Genomic DNA, 12,536 nt, shown 5'->3' with positions numbered 1-12,536 from the left:
TAAATACAGTGGGAAGTGCAGAATACATGATAGTAGCACAATACATGAAGCAGCAGCAACACAGCAGCTAACAGCCGATATCAGGCTTAAAGAGCATGGAGAGCAAGAGAGAACAGGTGGGTCTTGAGGGTTGATTTAAAGCAAGCGACGGGGGGGGACCCATTATTGGGGGCTTCCTCTGGGATCGGTTTCCCAAATATCTCAACTTTGATCACGATGGATGCCAATCAAGGGGCAAAACCGTATCACTAGAACATCAATCGCATTTCCATTTATTACTTTCATCAATTCTAATTTGCCGCCGTGGAGATGAGGGGGGTGTGGATGTTGCTGGCATCCATTCCACGGTTGGAGCCTTGCCACCACTTTCCCCACTTCGACCCAGGCAGATCAAATCCCTTTGTCAAACATGCCGCAGAACAGCTTGCTTTCTGCTGCTGAGCCAAGGGACGGGCTGCGATCCTCTTAATCTAGACAACTCATTGAGATTCAGCTTGCCTCTGCGTTGTCTGTGTTTTTCGGCTGTGCTGTAATTGATTCGCAACCCCAGAGACCAGCTGAACTCCTAACCCCTGGTATTAAGTGTTTATATCTCCAGAGTTGACCAGCAACTTCCAGAGTGGTTATTGCAATAACAAAATAAAGGCCGCAATGTCCTAATGATTTCCAGTTGAATCCCGCAGGAATAACACCTGAATGCACTTCCTCTGAGTTCTGAAGTCGTTTTGAATTCAGCCCCTGTTAATTCATGTGGATTTAATTACCCGTGTTCATTCCATGTTCTTTTGTAACACATGATCACATGTATAAGGCGTGTATTGCTGCATGAATGAACACCGCTCACAATCTCCTGGTGGGTGAGTAATCCATGCCTTACACATGGTAGCTCAGATTAATTTTAATAACAGTGCTGGATTATCAGATTGATGGAGTGCCCCACAGTAAAAGTTGTACCAACATCCCCAAATTAAATATGACTTTTAGTATTGAATATTTCTCTCCCGCATTAAATATAGATGAAAAAGGATCCATTTCATTAAACCATTATGACACTCTCGTATTTATCAAACACAGACAGAAGTAAATTAGAGCTTTCAACACCTCATTAAAACCCTTGTCTCTTGTTATAAAACATGTTTTTTTTTTCGTTAATGGATAGCAAAATATTAACCACGGGTACTAGCGAACTTCTTTTTTTTTCTGTTGAAGATAATTTGAAAAAGGTGACCAGTGATTATGTTAGTGAAGTTATTATATTTTAAAGATGGTCAGCGCTCTTTTAAAGGGAGGGACCAGTGATACTGTTAATAAAGCTAATAAGAGGTGAGAGAATGGATTTTAAAGATGGTCAGCACTCCTTTAAAGGTAGGACAGTGATAATGCTAAAAAAAAAAAAAAAGCTAATAAGAGCTAAGAGAATAGATTTTAAATAACAGTGCAGGGTTGCAATGCAAAATTTGTACTTAAATGCAGTGTAGTTTACAGTGTGTAAATAATACTGCTAGAATAAAATATGAACTAGGATGCAACAAGTATATCTACAACGACATATTAGTAGCACAATAGTGCATGAGCCTAGGGTTCAGTAATGTGATTCGAAGGGCAGGTGAAGGCAAGACACAGTAGGAGAAATGAATCAAACTGGTTTGTAATGGGAGTCTTATTTCCATCCCTGTTCAAATAAGCTCAAAATCAAGATTGTGAATACATAAAAACCTGTGCCTTATAATATAAAGAAATCAACTAAAACCCTTTCAAAATCAAAACACTACAAAACTCGTTTTGTATGTGTGTGTGTCTGAACAGTTCATTTTAAATTTCCACCTTAAGAATCGGTCGGATGGCGAAATCCTTCAATTCCACCTTAAAGCTTCCAAAAGCCCCCACTGGGAGCCAAAAAGAGGCTCACAGCTCGGCAATTGTGTCCATGGCAACGTGACGATAGATGGAGGGGACAGGCTAAGCTGCAGGGGAGTGAGAGAGAGAGCCATTTGCAAAATATACAGCAGAGGTGATGGATGTAACACCCTTGTCCTTGATGTCTATTTGTGTACATATTATACATACAGACACGAGCATGCCACCCGTCCTGTGTGTAATATGTAGTACTTTTAATTATCATAATAATCATTTAATACTGAACAAGCGCAATTTATGTATTCACGGTTGCTATTAGGGGTGGGTCTCTCTCTCTCTCTCTCTCTCTCTCTCTCTCTCTCTCTCTCTCTCTCTCTCTCTCTCCAGCGCATTCTAACCTACACCCATCCACCTCATCTATGCACAACTCCTGTATAATCATAGGCAACAACAGGCTTCTCACACGGCCCGTGCAGACCACGTCAGACTGCCCTAAAGTGCCTTGTTGAGCACACCGTTTGCATTGTCCTTCTGTTACAGTACAATCTCCACTAAAAAAGTCATTTAAATGGTACACTGTAAGCTTTTAAAAGCAGAGTTTTGAAAAAAAAAAAAACACATTCTACAGCAAAAATTGAATCTCAAGCTATCTGCTTCTGCACTGTACAGAAATTAACAACGAATGGAGCTACTCTACGGTATATTTCCACAATTGTCTCTCTTTTTAACCAAAGTACCAAGTTCATTTCTCTTTGAAATAAGCTGCATGCATGTGCTTTTATACATTCTAAACCGACATTCTACCTTTCAAAAAGTTGTTAGTCTTTCAGAGGTGTAAAATGACAGCCGTAGATACAACATATATTTCCAGTCAAGCAAGACGTGTTCCTGTAATCAGAGCAGGGAAATGTCACGCCAGCTATGAAAATGGAGCCACTTTATTATCACTGAGGGGAGGAAAAAACACCAAGAAATGGATCATTTTTAGGCTTCGAATTCTTATTTTCTATTGAGGCTTCATAAAAATATTTGAAGGGCTGTATTTGCAAAATGAACTGTTACATTTAGACTTAGCCAGATAAAAATGCTCCAGAAAGTGGTATTAATGGTATTCATTTTTGCGTCACTAATGCAACATTTTGGGTAGAATGACGAACAGTAAATGCCCCACACATTTCTTCTTTGGACAATACAAATGGGAACGAAATAAGATTCCCGTTGCATAGCAGTTGGTTTTACTATGAGTTTAATAAGACATACCTGAGCTTGTTACCTATACACACTTGGACTAATCAATCAAGCTGACCTGGGGAATGGGTGAAACTGCTAAGCAACAGGAGTGTTATTTCCATCCCTTGATGTGTGCAAGCATTGTGTTTGTTTATATAGTAGCCTCACCACATTGGCAAGATAATTGTCCAATGTCCGATGTCCAATGCACTCCTAGTTCTGTGCTGAAATGCATTATGATTTTCCAAGAAGTTTAATAACATTTTATAAGGTTAGAAAATTCCACTGTGTATTTTATCAGTCAAACTAGTGGCTGTTATTCAGAACTCCATGCAATACAAGGAAATTAAAATCAAGTGTGCATTTAAGCCCAGCGAAGCAGGGAGTCAGGGAGAGGTCCAAGCCAGCTGGTTTAAATCAAAGTCACTTCCAAATGGTATTAGGCATGTAAGTACAGCCCGGAGCAAGATATTTTCTTTTGCTGACAATCCATCTTTTCATCTCGGCAAAATAAAAGGCTGTAAATGTCACGAGCTGAGAGATTTTAATGGTCTTGCACAAAGCCCTTTTTAATCAGGTGCGTGCTATTCTCATCCAGAGTTAATTGGGTCACCTTGTCCTTTGTAAAGAAATGATGTTTAGAATAAAAAATATTTTGTAATATTTTCCTGTTTTTGTTTGGTGTGTTGCTATGGCAGCCTGTGCATTTTCTTTTCCTCCTATTTGAATTGTGTGAGTTCTCAATGTAAAGGCAAGCTGGTGGAAGATAGTGATATTTCTGTGTGTTATATGGAGGATGACTTTGCGTTGGAAGCAACATATCTTATTATGAAAAGAGAAAGGTTTGGAAATGAGAAAATGCCATCTGGCTCATCTCTTGTTAGCGCACCATTCTCCCCTACTGGAGGAGAAAACTAACTTAAAAGCACAGAATCTTTTTTTAAATGCTCCCAGTGTTTTAGATCCTACTACTTCACCTGGTCTGCTATTCCATGCATTTATAACTCTGTGTAAAAAAGTGCTTCCTGTCTTCTGTTCTAGACTCTACTCAGCTTCCATTTCTGCCCTTGTGTTCTTCTCTGTTTAATTTGAAGTTGTGTCTTGGGTTCACTTTATCTAGACCATTTATGATTTGAAAGACTCCAATCAAGTCCCATATTTTTCTTATTTTTTCTGGGCTGAAGAGATTTGATTATTTTAACAGCTGTGTGTGTGTGTGTGTGTGTCAAATGCATGAATTGTTACTAGAAGGACTAAGATGGTACCAAGTTACATTGGAAAACAGTTACAAAAGAAGGGCTTGTTAAAGAATGATGTCACTTCAGTTTGGGTATAAAAAGGCTTGGATAGAGGAATGAGGACTGCACACTCTGTCATACTCAAAATTGATAATTATGCATGAGATGCCTTTTCACATTCCTTGTTGATTTTCATGTTTTAATAAAGTGTTAGTATTAAGCTGACTGATTGTTTTTTTTGAGCGAATAATTCTGGACTCATCCACAAAAACTAAATCAGTGAGTCAGTAACATCCAGCCTCAATAAACAACAGAACATCATCCACGAACGACAGGAGGCCATTCAGCTCTTCACAGCTCATCCGGTTTCCAGTAGCTGATAGGTCTAAAAAATTAGAGTTAGGTCTTAAAGGAACCCAGTGATTCAGCATCAACGTGACTAGGTAACTCATTCCATCCCCTCACCACTCTCTGTGTGAAGAGGTGTCTCCTTCCCTCTGTCCAGAGTCTGTCTCCACTTAATTTCCAGCTCTGTGTCCTCTGGTTCTGGTTTCTGTGCTGCACTTCAAGTATTGGTTAGGGTTACCTTCGTCAACTCCTTTTAAGATATTAAAGAATTCAGTCAATTCCCTTTGTTCCAGGTTAAATAGATTCAGTTCTTTCAGCTTCTCTTCGTAGCTCATTCCTTTAAGCCCTCCTGGGATTAGTCTGGTTGCTCTTCTCTGGACTCTCTCCAGGGTCACACTGTCTCTTTGGTGCCGTCGTGACCAGAACTGAACACAGTGTTCCAAGTGCGGTCTCACCAGTGCATTATACAACCTTATCATATCCACAACTGATTTGAAACTATGGCCCAGTCCAACTGTACAGATTCATTTGCATTACTGAGGAGGTGATGTTTCCGAAGAGGTCAGCTGTAGAGATTAATAATATATTCTCTACATTTCCAACGAACCAGTGTAAGGACTTAAAGGAATGAGTTGTGAGGATTGAGGTTATTAAATGTATCCTGCATAGATCAAAGAATTGAACTTGATTGAAGTCTTTTTAAAATCCTAAATTGACACAGTTGGAAATTAAGTGATGACAGACTCAGGAGTGGCGAGGGGATGGATTGGGTTACCTAGTCATGTTGCTGAAGGAGACACTTCTTCACACAGAGAGTGGAGAGGGGATGGAATGGGTTACCTAGTCATGTTGCTGAAGGAGACACTTCTTCACACAGAGAGTGGAGAGGGGATGGAATGGGTTACCTAGTCATGTTGCTGAAGGAGACACTTCTTCACACAGAGAGTGGGGAGGGGATGGAATGGGTTACCTAGTCATGTTGTTGATGCTGAATCACTGGGATCCTTTAAGACCCGACTTGACAAAGTTCTACAAACGCAGTAAATTACCTTGTGTAGCACTATGGAATAATGTGTCTGTTTTTCATAGTTGTGGATTGAGTTTTTGATTTACTGTCTCCCCCCCCCCCACATACACACGTTGGTTTTGCCCTTGTTCTGAAGACAGTTGTGATTAATTGCTTGCTGATGGCAGCACTTCCTCTTGAAAGTAGGGGGGAGGAGAGATTTCTCCCCTTTGTAAAGTGATTTAAGGCTGCAGGGACAAGCAGTGACTGTCACCATTACTGTAATTAGTATTAGTCCTGTTCCAGCAAAAGTGAAGGACTCAATACCAAGGGTGATTAGTAATTTGAATATTTCATTGTCTCACTTACCATGAAATATGTAAATTTGACATTTGATCATTTTTGGAATACCTACTAATACATACTAAAATACTTTGTTTTCTTTTTGTTAAGTCTAGTTCTAGCTGCCTGCTAGTGACCTGTGTAATGTAGGCTAGATAAGCCAAAGTATCTTTATATTGGTATGCACCAGCGCCATCCAGTGCACAGCTAGTGTATCACCAGCAAAAATAAAGGAAGCTTTGCAAAGTGCCTAGATGGCGCTGACTTTTAATTTTATAATATATATATATATATATATATATATATATATATATATATATATATATATATATATATATATATATATATATATTTGGCACCATTAATTAATTAATTTTCAATTGATTAGTTTTCTGGTAAAGAAAAAAAATAGCCTAATACATAATAGGGTATATTGAAATAACATTAATGTGTTTGTACATGCAATACAGTACAAACTAATCTGACGCATTGTAGGCTTCACACTGTTGTAGGACTCGTAGATAATACAATCTTATTTTAATTTAAAACTAAATTATTTCAGCATGTTTTCTTCTCTCTCTCTCTCTCTATCCCTGCCACCAGTAAACACCTTCAGCTGTTCTCAATAGAATAAATATCTTGCGCAACCAGATCTCTTGCCTGCCACTGTTTGTAAGCTTTTGTAAGCTAATTAGAATTAGCTAATTTCCGACCGGTTCAGTGAATAAGTTGTTGGAATTCTGCTTTTATAAGGATCTAACCTGCACTGACCGAATGGAAGTTATACAGTCTTATCAGTATTCATGGTGGCTGCATTTCACCACTCTCTCTGTAATTTTTTTTTTTTTTTCAATCCTGATTGTCTGCTGCTCGGTTACACTGTGTCGGTGCCTGCAGCAATCGGTTGTGACATAGCAGGGGAAGGGGGGAGGAGAGAGGAGACGCAATGAGAGAGTGGCTTGGTCACGTCCTCCACCAGCATTGCCTGACTCAGAGATTCGCTTCTGCAACGCGGTAGTCGGAGAAAACTTTTCTTTTTTTTTTGCCAAGTGACACTACAAAAGGTTCTGTATGCAAAGCAATGGCGTGACCAGCGACCGGTTTCCCCGTGGGATATCGGACAGGTGCTGACATGCTGCGTCATGCTTTTGTAATTTCTTAGTTAGATTATCTAATGCTTTGTTTGCTGGCCTGTCTGTTTTTTTTTTTTTCTTCTAAATTACATCGGTTCAGCCAGAATGCTTACTGACACACATCATTCACACAACACATGACCCTGGTTCTTAGCTGCATTTTGGGATTTGCTCACTGCTTATAAGGCCTTTCATGGTTTTGGGTTTTAATATTTACAGGAATTGTTGGAACATTATGCTCCTAGTCCTGCCTTGAGATCAGCGAATGCCTTGGTAGTTTCTAGTTGTGAAAAAGCTTCAGTTGTTAGGCTGCCTGCCTTTGGAACTCCGTCCCGAGTCTTATCAATAATGCTGGCACAGTCGAATCTTTTAAATCAATTTTAAAAACAGATTTGTTTCAGGATGTTTCTGAGCTGGATTGAGCGGCCAGTGGCTCTTTTGATATTGTACAGCATCCCGGGATGCTCTGCTTAAAGAGCGCTATATACTGTAAAAGCAACCTGCGTTGTATAATGCATTGAGAGCACTCTTGTTCAAAAATGTGTAGACTTCCCTATATATTTCCATATCTCTTGAGAAGGGCTTATACAGCTGTCATGAAACTTGATATTAACATAGTTTTTGAGAGTATCAGATTCTGGTGATATAGGGTGGTGTCTGTCTATCTGTCTGTCGTGGCGATGGGGGATGGGTGTTGCTGACATTATTATTGTAAATACATACGTTCGGATGGGAAAACAGACAGATAGACAGACCCCCCCCCACCCCACACCCTGTAATCATAAAGTTATTTATGTATGCCCAGTCGTACTCTGGGGTGGGTGGGTGGGATTGGGTCTTTGACCACGAAATCAATAACTTATGCTACAAAATGTTAATGCCAAGTTTCATGACAATCAGCTGAGCGGATCTACAGATATATGCAGAAAGGTACCAAATGGAAAAAATTGATAAGCCAATTTGATTCCATTTATCATGGACTACATCTAAGAGTTTCTCTCCCATGCTCTGGTAGGTAAACTGAATTTTCCTTCTTTAAAACATAGTGCAACTTATAATCATTATTATTGTTTGTTTAGCAGACGCCTTTATCCAAGGCGACTTACAGAGACTAGGGTGTGTGAACTATGCATCAGCTGCAGAGTCACTTACAACAACGTCTCGCCCCAAAGACGCAGAACAAGGAAGTTAAGGCTCAGGGTTGCAGAATCTGCCTTTACCTGGACCTGAGCTTGTCTGCAGGAACTGGAACAACTCTCCACATTCCGTTTAAATCACGTGACACTGTGACCTTTCAACTCTGCCAGCCAAACCTACTCTACGAGTTGAAAGGCTAAAATGTCACAAGATTTGAATGGAATGTGGAAGGCTGGTCAGTCCTGGCACTTAGGATTCTCCAGACAAACTCAAAATGGAGTGAGGTAACCAGTGGAGCACCACAGGGATCAGTATTAGGTCCTCTGCTATTCCTAATCTACAGTAATGATTTAGATTCTGGTATAGTACTCAAACTTGCTAAATTTGTAGACGACATTTTCAACCTGAAAAAAGAAACAAGGACCAGGGGTCACAAATGGAGATTAGATAAAGGGGCATTCAGAACAGAAAACAGGAGGCACTTTTTTACACAGAGAATTGTGAGGGTCTGGAACCAACTCCCCAGTAATGTTGTTGAAGCTGACACCCTGGGATCTTTCAAGAAGCTGCTCGATGAGATTCTGGAATCAATAAGCTACTAACAACCAAACGAGCAAGCTGGGCCGAATGGCCTCCTCTCGTTTGTAAACTTTCTCATGTTCTTATGTTCTTAGGCAGATTGCATTCTAAGCTGGTTATAGTGAGTTTGCAGAAATAAGTCCAATCAATATTCAGCCTGCTTCCTCGGCTGGATGAGAGAATTAATTATGCAGCATGTATCAACAATCTCTGATGTGTAGGGGTTTTTAGTGAGGCTCTAGCAGACTATACTTATTCAGTGGCATTATCAACAGCTGTGCCATTGACTGTGATTGTCACACAGTGTCTGGACCGTACTGTACATATCCTTCACATAATAATGATAACCTGGACTGGAGGGAGTACCCTTTCTCTTAGGGGGGCGAGGGAGGGAGGGAGCAGTTCAGTTTCCATGCCTCAAGCCTGCCCTGGAGTGAAGAAAGCCCCCTATCTCTTGGGGGATAAGGGAGGGAGCAGTTTGGTCTCCATGCCTCAAGCTGCCATGGAGTGGAGGGAACACCCTTTCAGCTCAGAGCTCCTACTATACAGTGGCATATTTTTTGATTTAGCAAAATATAGTATTCCACTTCTAATAAAAGAATGAATGGTTTTCATCTTTGTATCACACTGCAAGCAGTTTTCTTGTTCATTACATTATTAATTCATGTCTACTCTGATTCTGGGAACCCTGACCGAATAAAAACAAATGACCTTCAAATAATTGCACTGTTTCTTTTTTTTTCAGTTAATCCAACACAAGTGGCAGTTTTACTACTGGTACTATATCTATCTATCTATCTATCTGTCTATCTATCTATCTATATATATATATATATATATATATATATATATATATATATATATATATATATGTGTGTGATCTAAAAATGACAAACTGTTTTAGAGCAAGTGCAGTGACTTTCTATTGTGCTGATTATCAATTGACATCACAAAGGTGCTGCAGAATGATCTGTCGATCTTGGGCAGGTGTTGCGACTCTTGGTTTCCCGGTTGGTGGCCTGTCATTGACAGAGTGGGTCTGGTTATACCGTCTCGCCAGGTTTAAAATTGCTGGCTGTGAGCACCCAAGAAGACGTGTTACAGTCCGCTGCCCCAGTCCTGCCTCCAACAGGCCGATCGCACGAAGGCGCCGCCCTCTTGACAGACGTGGCATATTGTTTTTTTTTTTTTTTTTTTTTCTGTGATTTTCTTTATTGCTTTTATTCAAGCTTGCAATTCAGCAGCTGAAATCACTCCGTATCCAGGGTCCAATCAACTCTATCACTAATTAGGCGATTAAGTGCTTATGCTTCAGTCACAGTCACTCCAGCGTGTCATGAGCAAGGATGAATGATGAAATGATTAAAAAGAAACCAAAAACATTTCATCAGTGTCCGTCATTTACATACCTTTTTTTTCGAAAATAAATGTGTTATAATAGTGCTAAGTTTCTTTTGATGCTCGATGTATGTATATATACGTGTGTGTGTGTGTGTGTGTGTGTGTGTGTGTGTGTGTGTGTGTATATATATATATATATATATATATATATATATATATATATATATATATATATATAGTCGCCATTCATTTTAAATTCCAAATTAAACGATTCAGACCTTGAAGTAGTTCATCATCTAATGTGACATGTTAAACCTGGAGTGGAATAGCCCTTTGGGACCACGATTGGACACACTTGCACTAAGCCTTCTAAAAAATAAAAAAATACATATTTTGAGTTCCTGGTCGATTGTCAATGACATACACAAATAACATAATTCAATGTCTAAGTCTGTACTTTGTCTCGCGGTTATGCTTGGAATTATTAATATAACGCCTCTGTAAATTCTCAAGTACACTTCATCAGAAAGGCCTCTGTTGACGGTCCAGTTTGTTTGACCTCCCCCACTGCATTTTGTAGCTCAGGGGCGTTCCCCTCCCCCTCTTTGAAATCAGCTCGTGTGAGATGAATCTACAAGCTCCAGTCTGGCTATTGCTGGTAATGGCAGTAGTGCAGGTTGTGAAATTCTGTATTTGACCTCTGCAACTGTATCGAACATTATGCAAAACATCGATTAACAGGTATCTGAATATCAATAGCATGCAACTGTTTATACAAAACGAGACCCACATGATGCGCAATTCAGTAATTAGTAATACGGTATTGCCTAATTTCAGTAAAGCCGTACAACTGATATCCTTACCCATGGTATAGTTTTCAATAGGTGTGGACAGAGACTGGACGACTCCACTATAATCCCCGTTAAGGGTGGTGGGGGTGGGAGGGATAACGGAATATATATTTTATTTTTCAAATGTCGTAATATTAATACAGAGCGTTTCGACTCTGTAAATCACCAGTTTTATTTATTTATTTGTGAAAACAACCAACCAAAAATAAAACCAGTGCTTTATTTTTAAAATGGTTATTATTATTATTATCATTGTTGTTGTTAATTATAATAATAAATAAAGCACGTAAAATAAGCTCTTACCAGTCGGTCTGTTGGTCATCGATGGCGAGCAGTATCTTGCTGCGGGCTGGACCGGTGCCACCAATAGCAGCTTCGCTCAACGTTGCCGCTGCCGCCGCGGTGGTCTGCTTGACAGCGTTGGAGATGGAAGAAAAGAAGCCGGCTCCGGCGGATTGACTCGTCGACTGACGGCGCTCTGGGGGCCCGGGCGACACTGCCGGGCTGGGCTGTGGAGGGTCCGGCCGCTGCAAGTCACTCATGTAACCGTTGGGCAGGTTGGACATGAAGCTGCTGTCCGAGAGCCGTCGACGGAGGTAATTCATTTTTGAGGTCGGACGGAGGAAGTTAACGCAAAAGTGTTATCAGTGAATATGCAAGGTGCAATAGAACTGTATTATTAGCTTGTCGGGTGCGCACAAGGAATCGAGCAGCGACCTTGCTCGTTTGCTGGAAAGCAAAAACACGGCACGATTCTGTCTTTGGTTTGGAGGAAATAGAGAGAGACAGAGAACCTATAAACATACAAGCACCTCCGTTCCCTTTTCAAAACGCATTCTTCACCAACCAAACGTCAGTTATTCCGTCGCAATTTATTTTTTCTCTAGTGCTTTTCCTGTTTTCTATTTGTTCTTTCTCCCTCCCTGCTTTTTTGAAAATAGTAATAATAATATATATTTCAATATTTGAAATATTTCCCTATTTTTCAAACTGCAGCCAAGTGCCCAGGTATATTACTTCCTTGGCAAAAAAAGAAAAAAGTTTGGGGAAAAAATATAAAAAAAGGTAACGACACGTATATTTTAATATAGTCTAGTCCGTTTCTATCTCACTGTCTACCTACGTTGCTGGTTAGTTGCAAATGATTTGTGAGAGAGAGAGAGAGAGAGAGAGAGAGAGAGAGAGAGAGAGAGAGGGACGGAGGGAGGGAGGGAGGGAGGGAGGGAGAGGGGAGGCTTTTTCCCCTGGGCATTCTTCAGTACAATTCAGTACCCCCCTCCCCGTCCCCCCCCTAATTTTCTACACTATCTGTAATGGAACGACCCAAAGCTCTGGGGGACTGGATCATCACAAAGCCGAGACACACGGGAGGGTCCAAAGCCAGCCCTCAAGGGGGTCGGTCGCGACAGGAGTTTCTCCTGATATCTATAGATTAAATTTTTATCTTTATATTACGAAACGTCACTAAAAATCT

General features: G+C 40.3%; 1 protein-coding gene across 2 annotated transcripts in view; it reads right to left on the bottom strand.

Annotated features, from left to right (window-relative positions):
• LOC121328498 (synapsin-1-like) overlaps positions 1-12,205 on the bottom strand; it is a 58,466-nt gene extending 46,261 nt beyond the window's left edge. For both annotated transcript variants that reach the window (XM_041273182.1, XM_041273183.1), the window contains exon 1: positions 11,366-12,205. In XM_041273182.1, the coding sequence (XP_041129116.1) occupies positions 11,366-11,667 (302 nt within the window). In that variant the 5' untranslated portion in view covers positions 11,668-12,205. The remainder of the gene's footprint in view (positions 1-11,365) is intronic.
• Between the last annotated feature and the right edge of the window lie 331 nt (positions 12,206-12,536).

The sequence above is a fragment of the Polyodon spathula genome, chromosome 16 (genome assembly GCF_017654505.1).
Source record: "Polyodon spathula isolate WHYD16114869_AA chromosome 16, ASM1765450v1, whole genome shotgun sequence".
In the NCBI taxonomy this organism is placed as follows: Eukaryota; Metazoa; Chordata; class Actinopteri; order Acipenseriformes; family Polyodontidae; genus Polyodon; species Polyodon spathula.
This window is presented reverse-complemented; position numbering and strand designations above follow the sequence as displayed.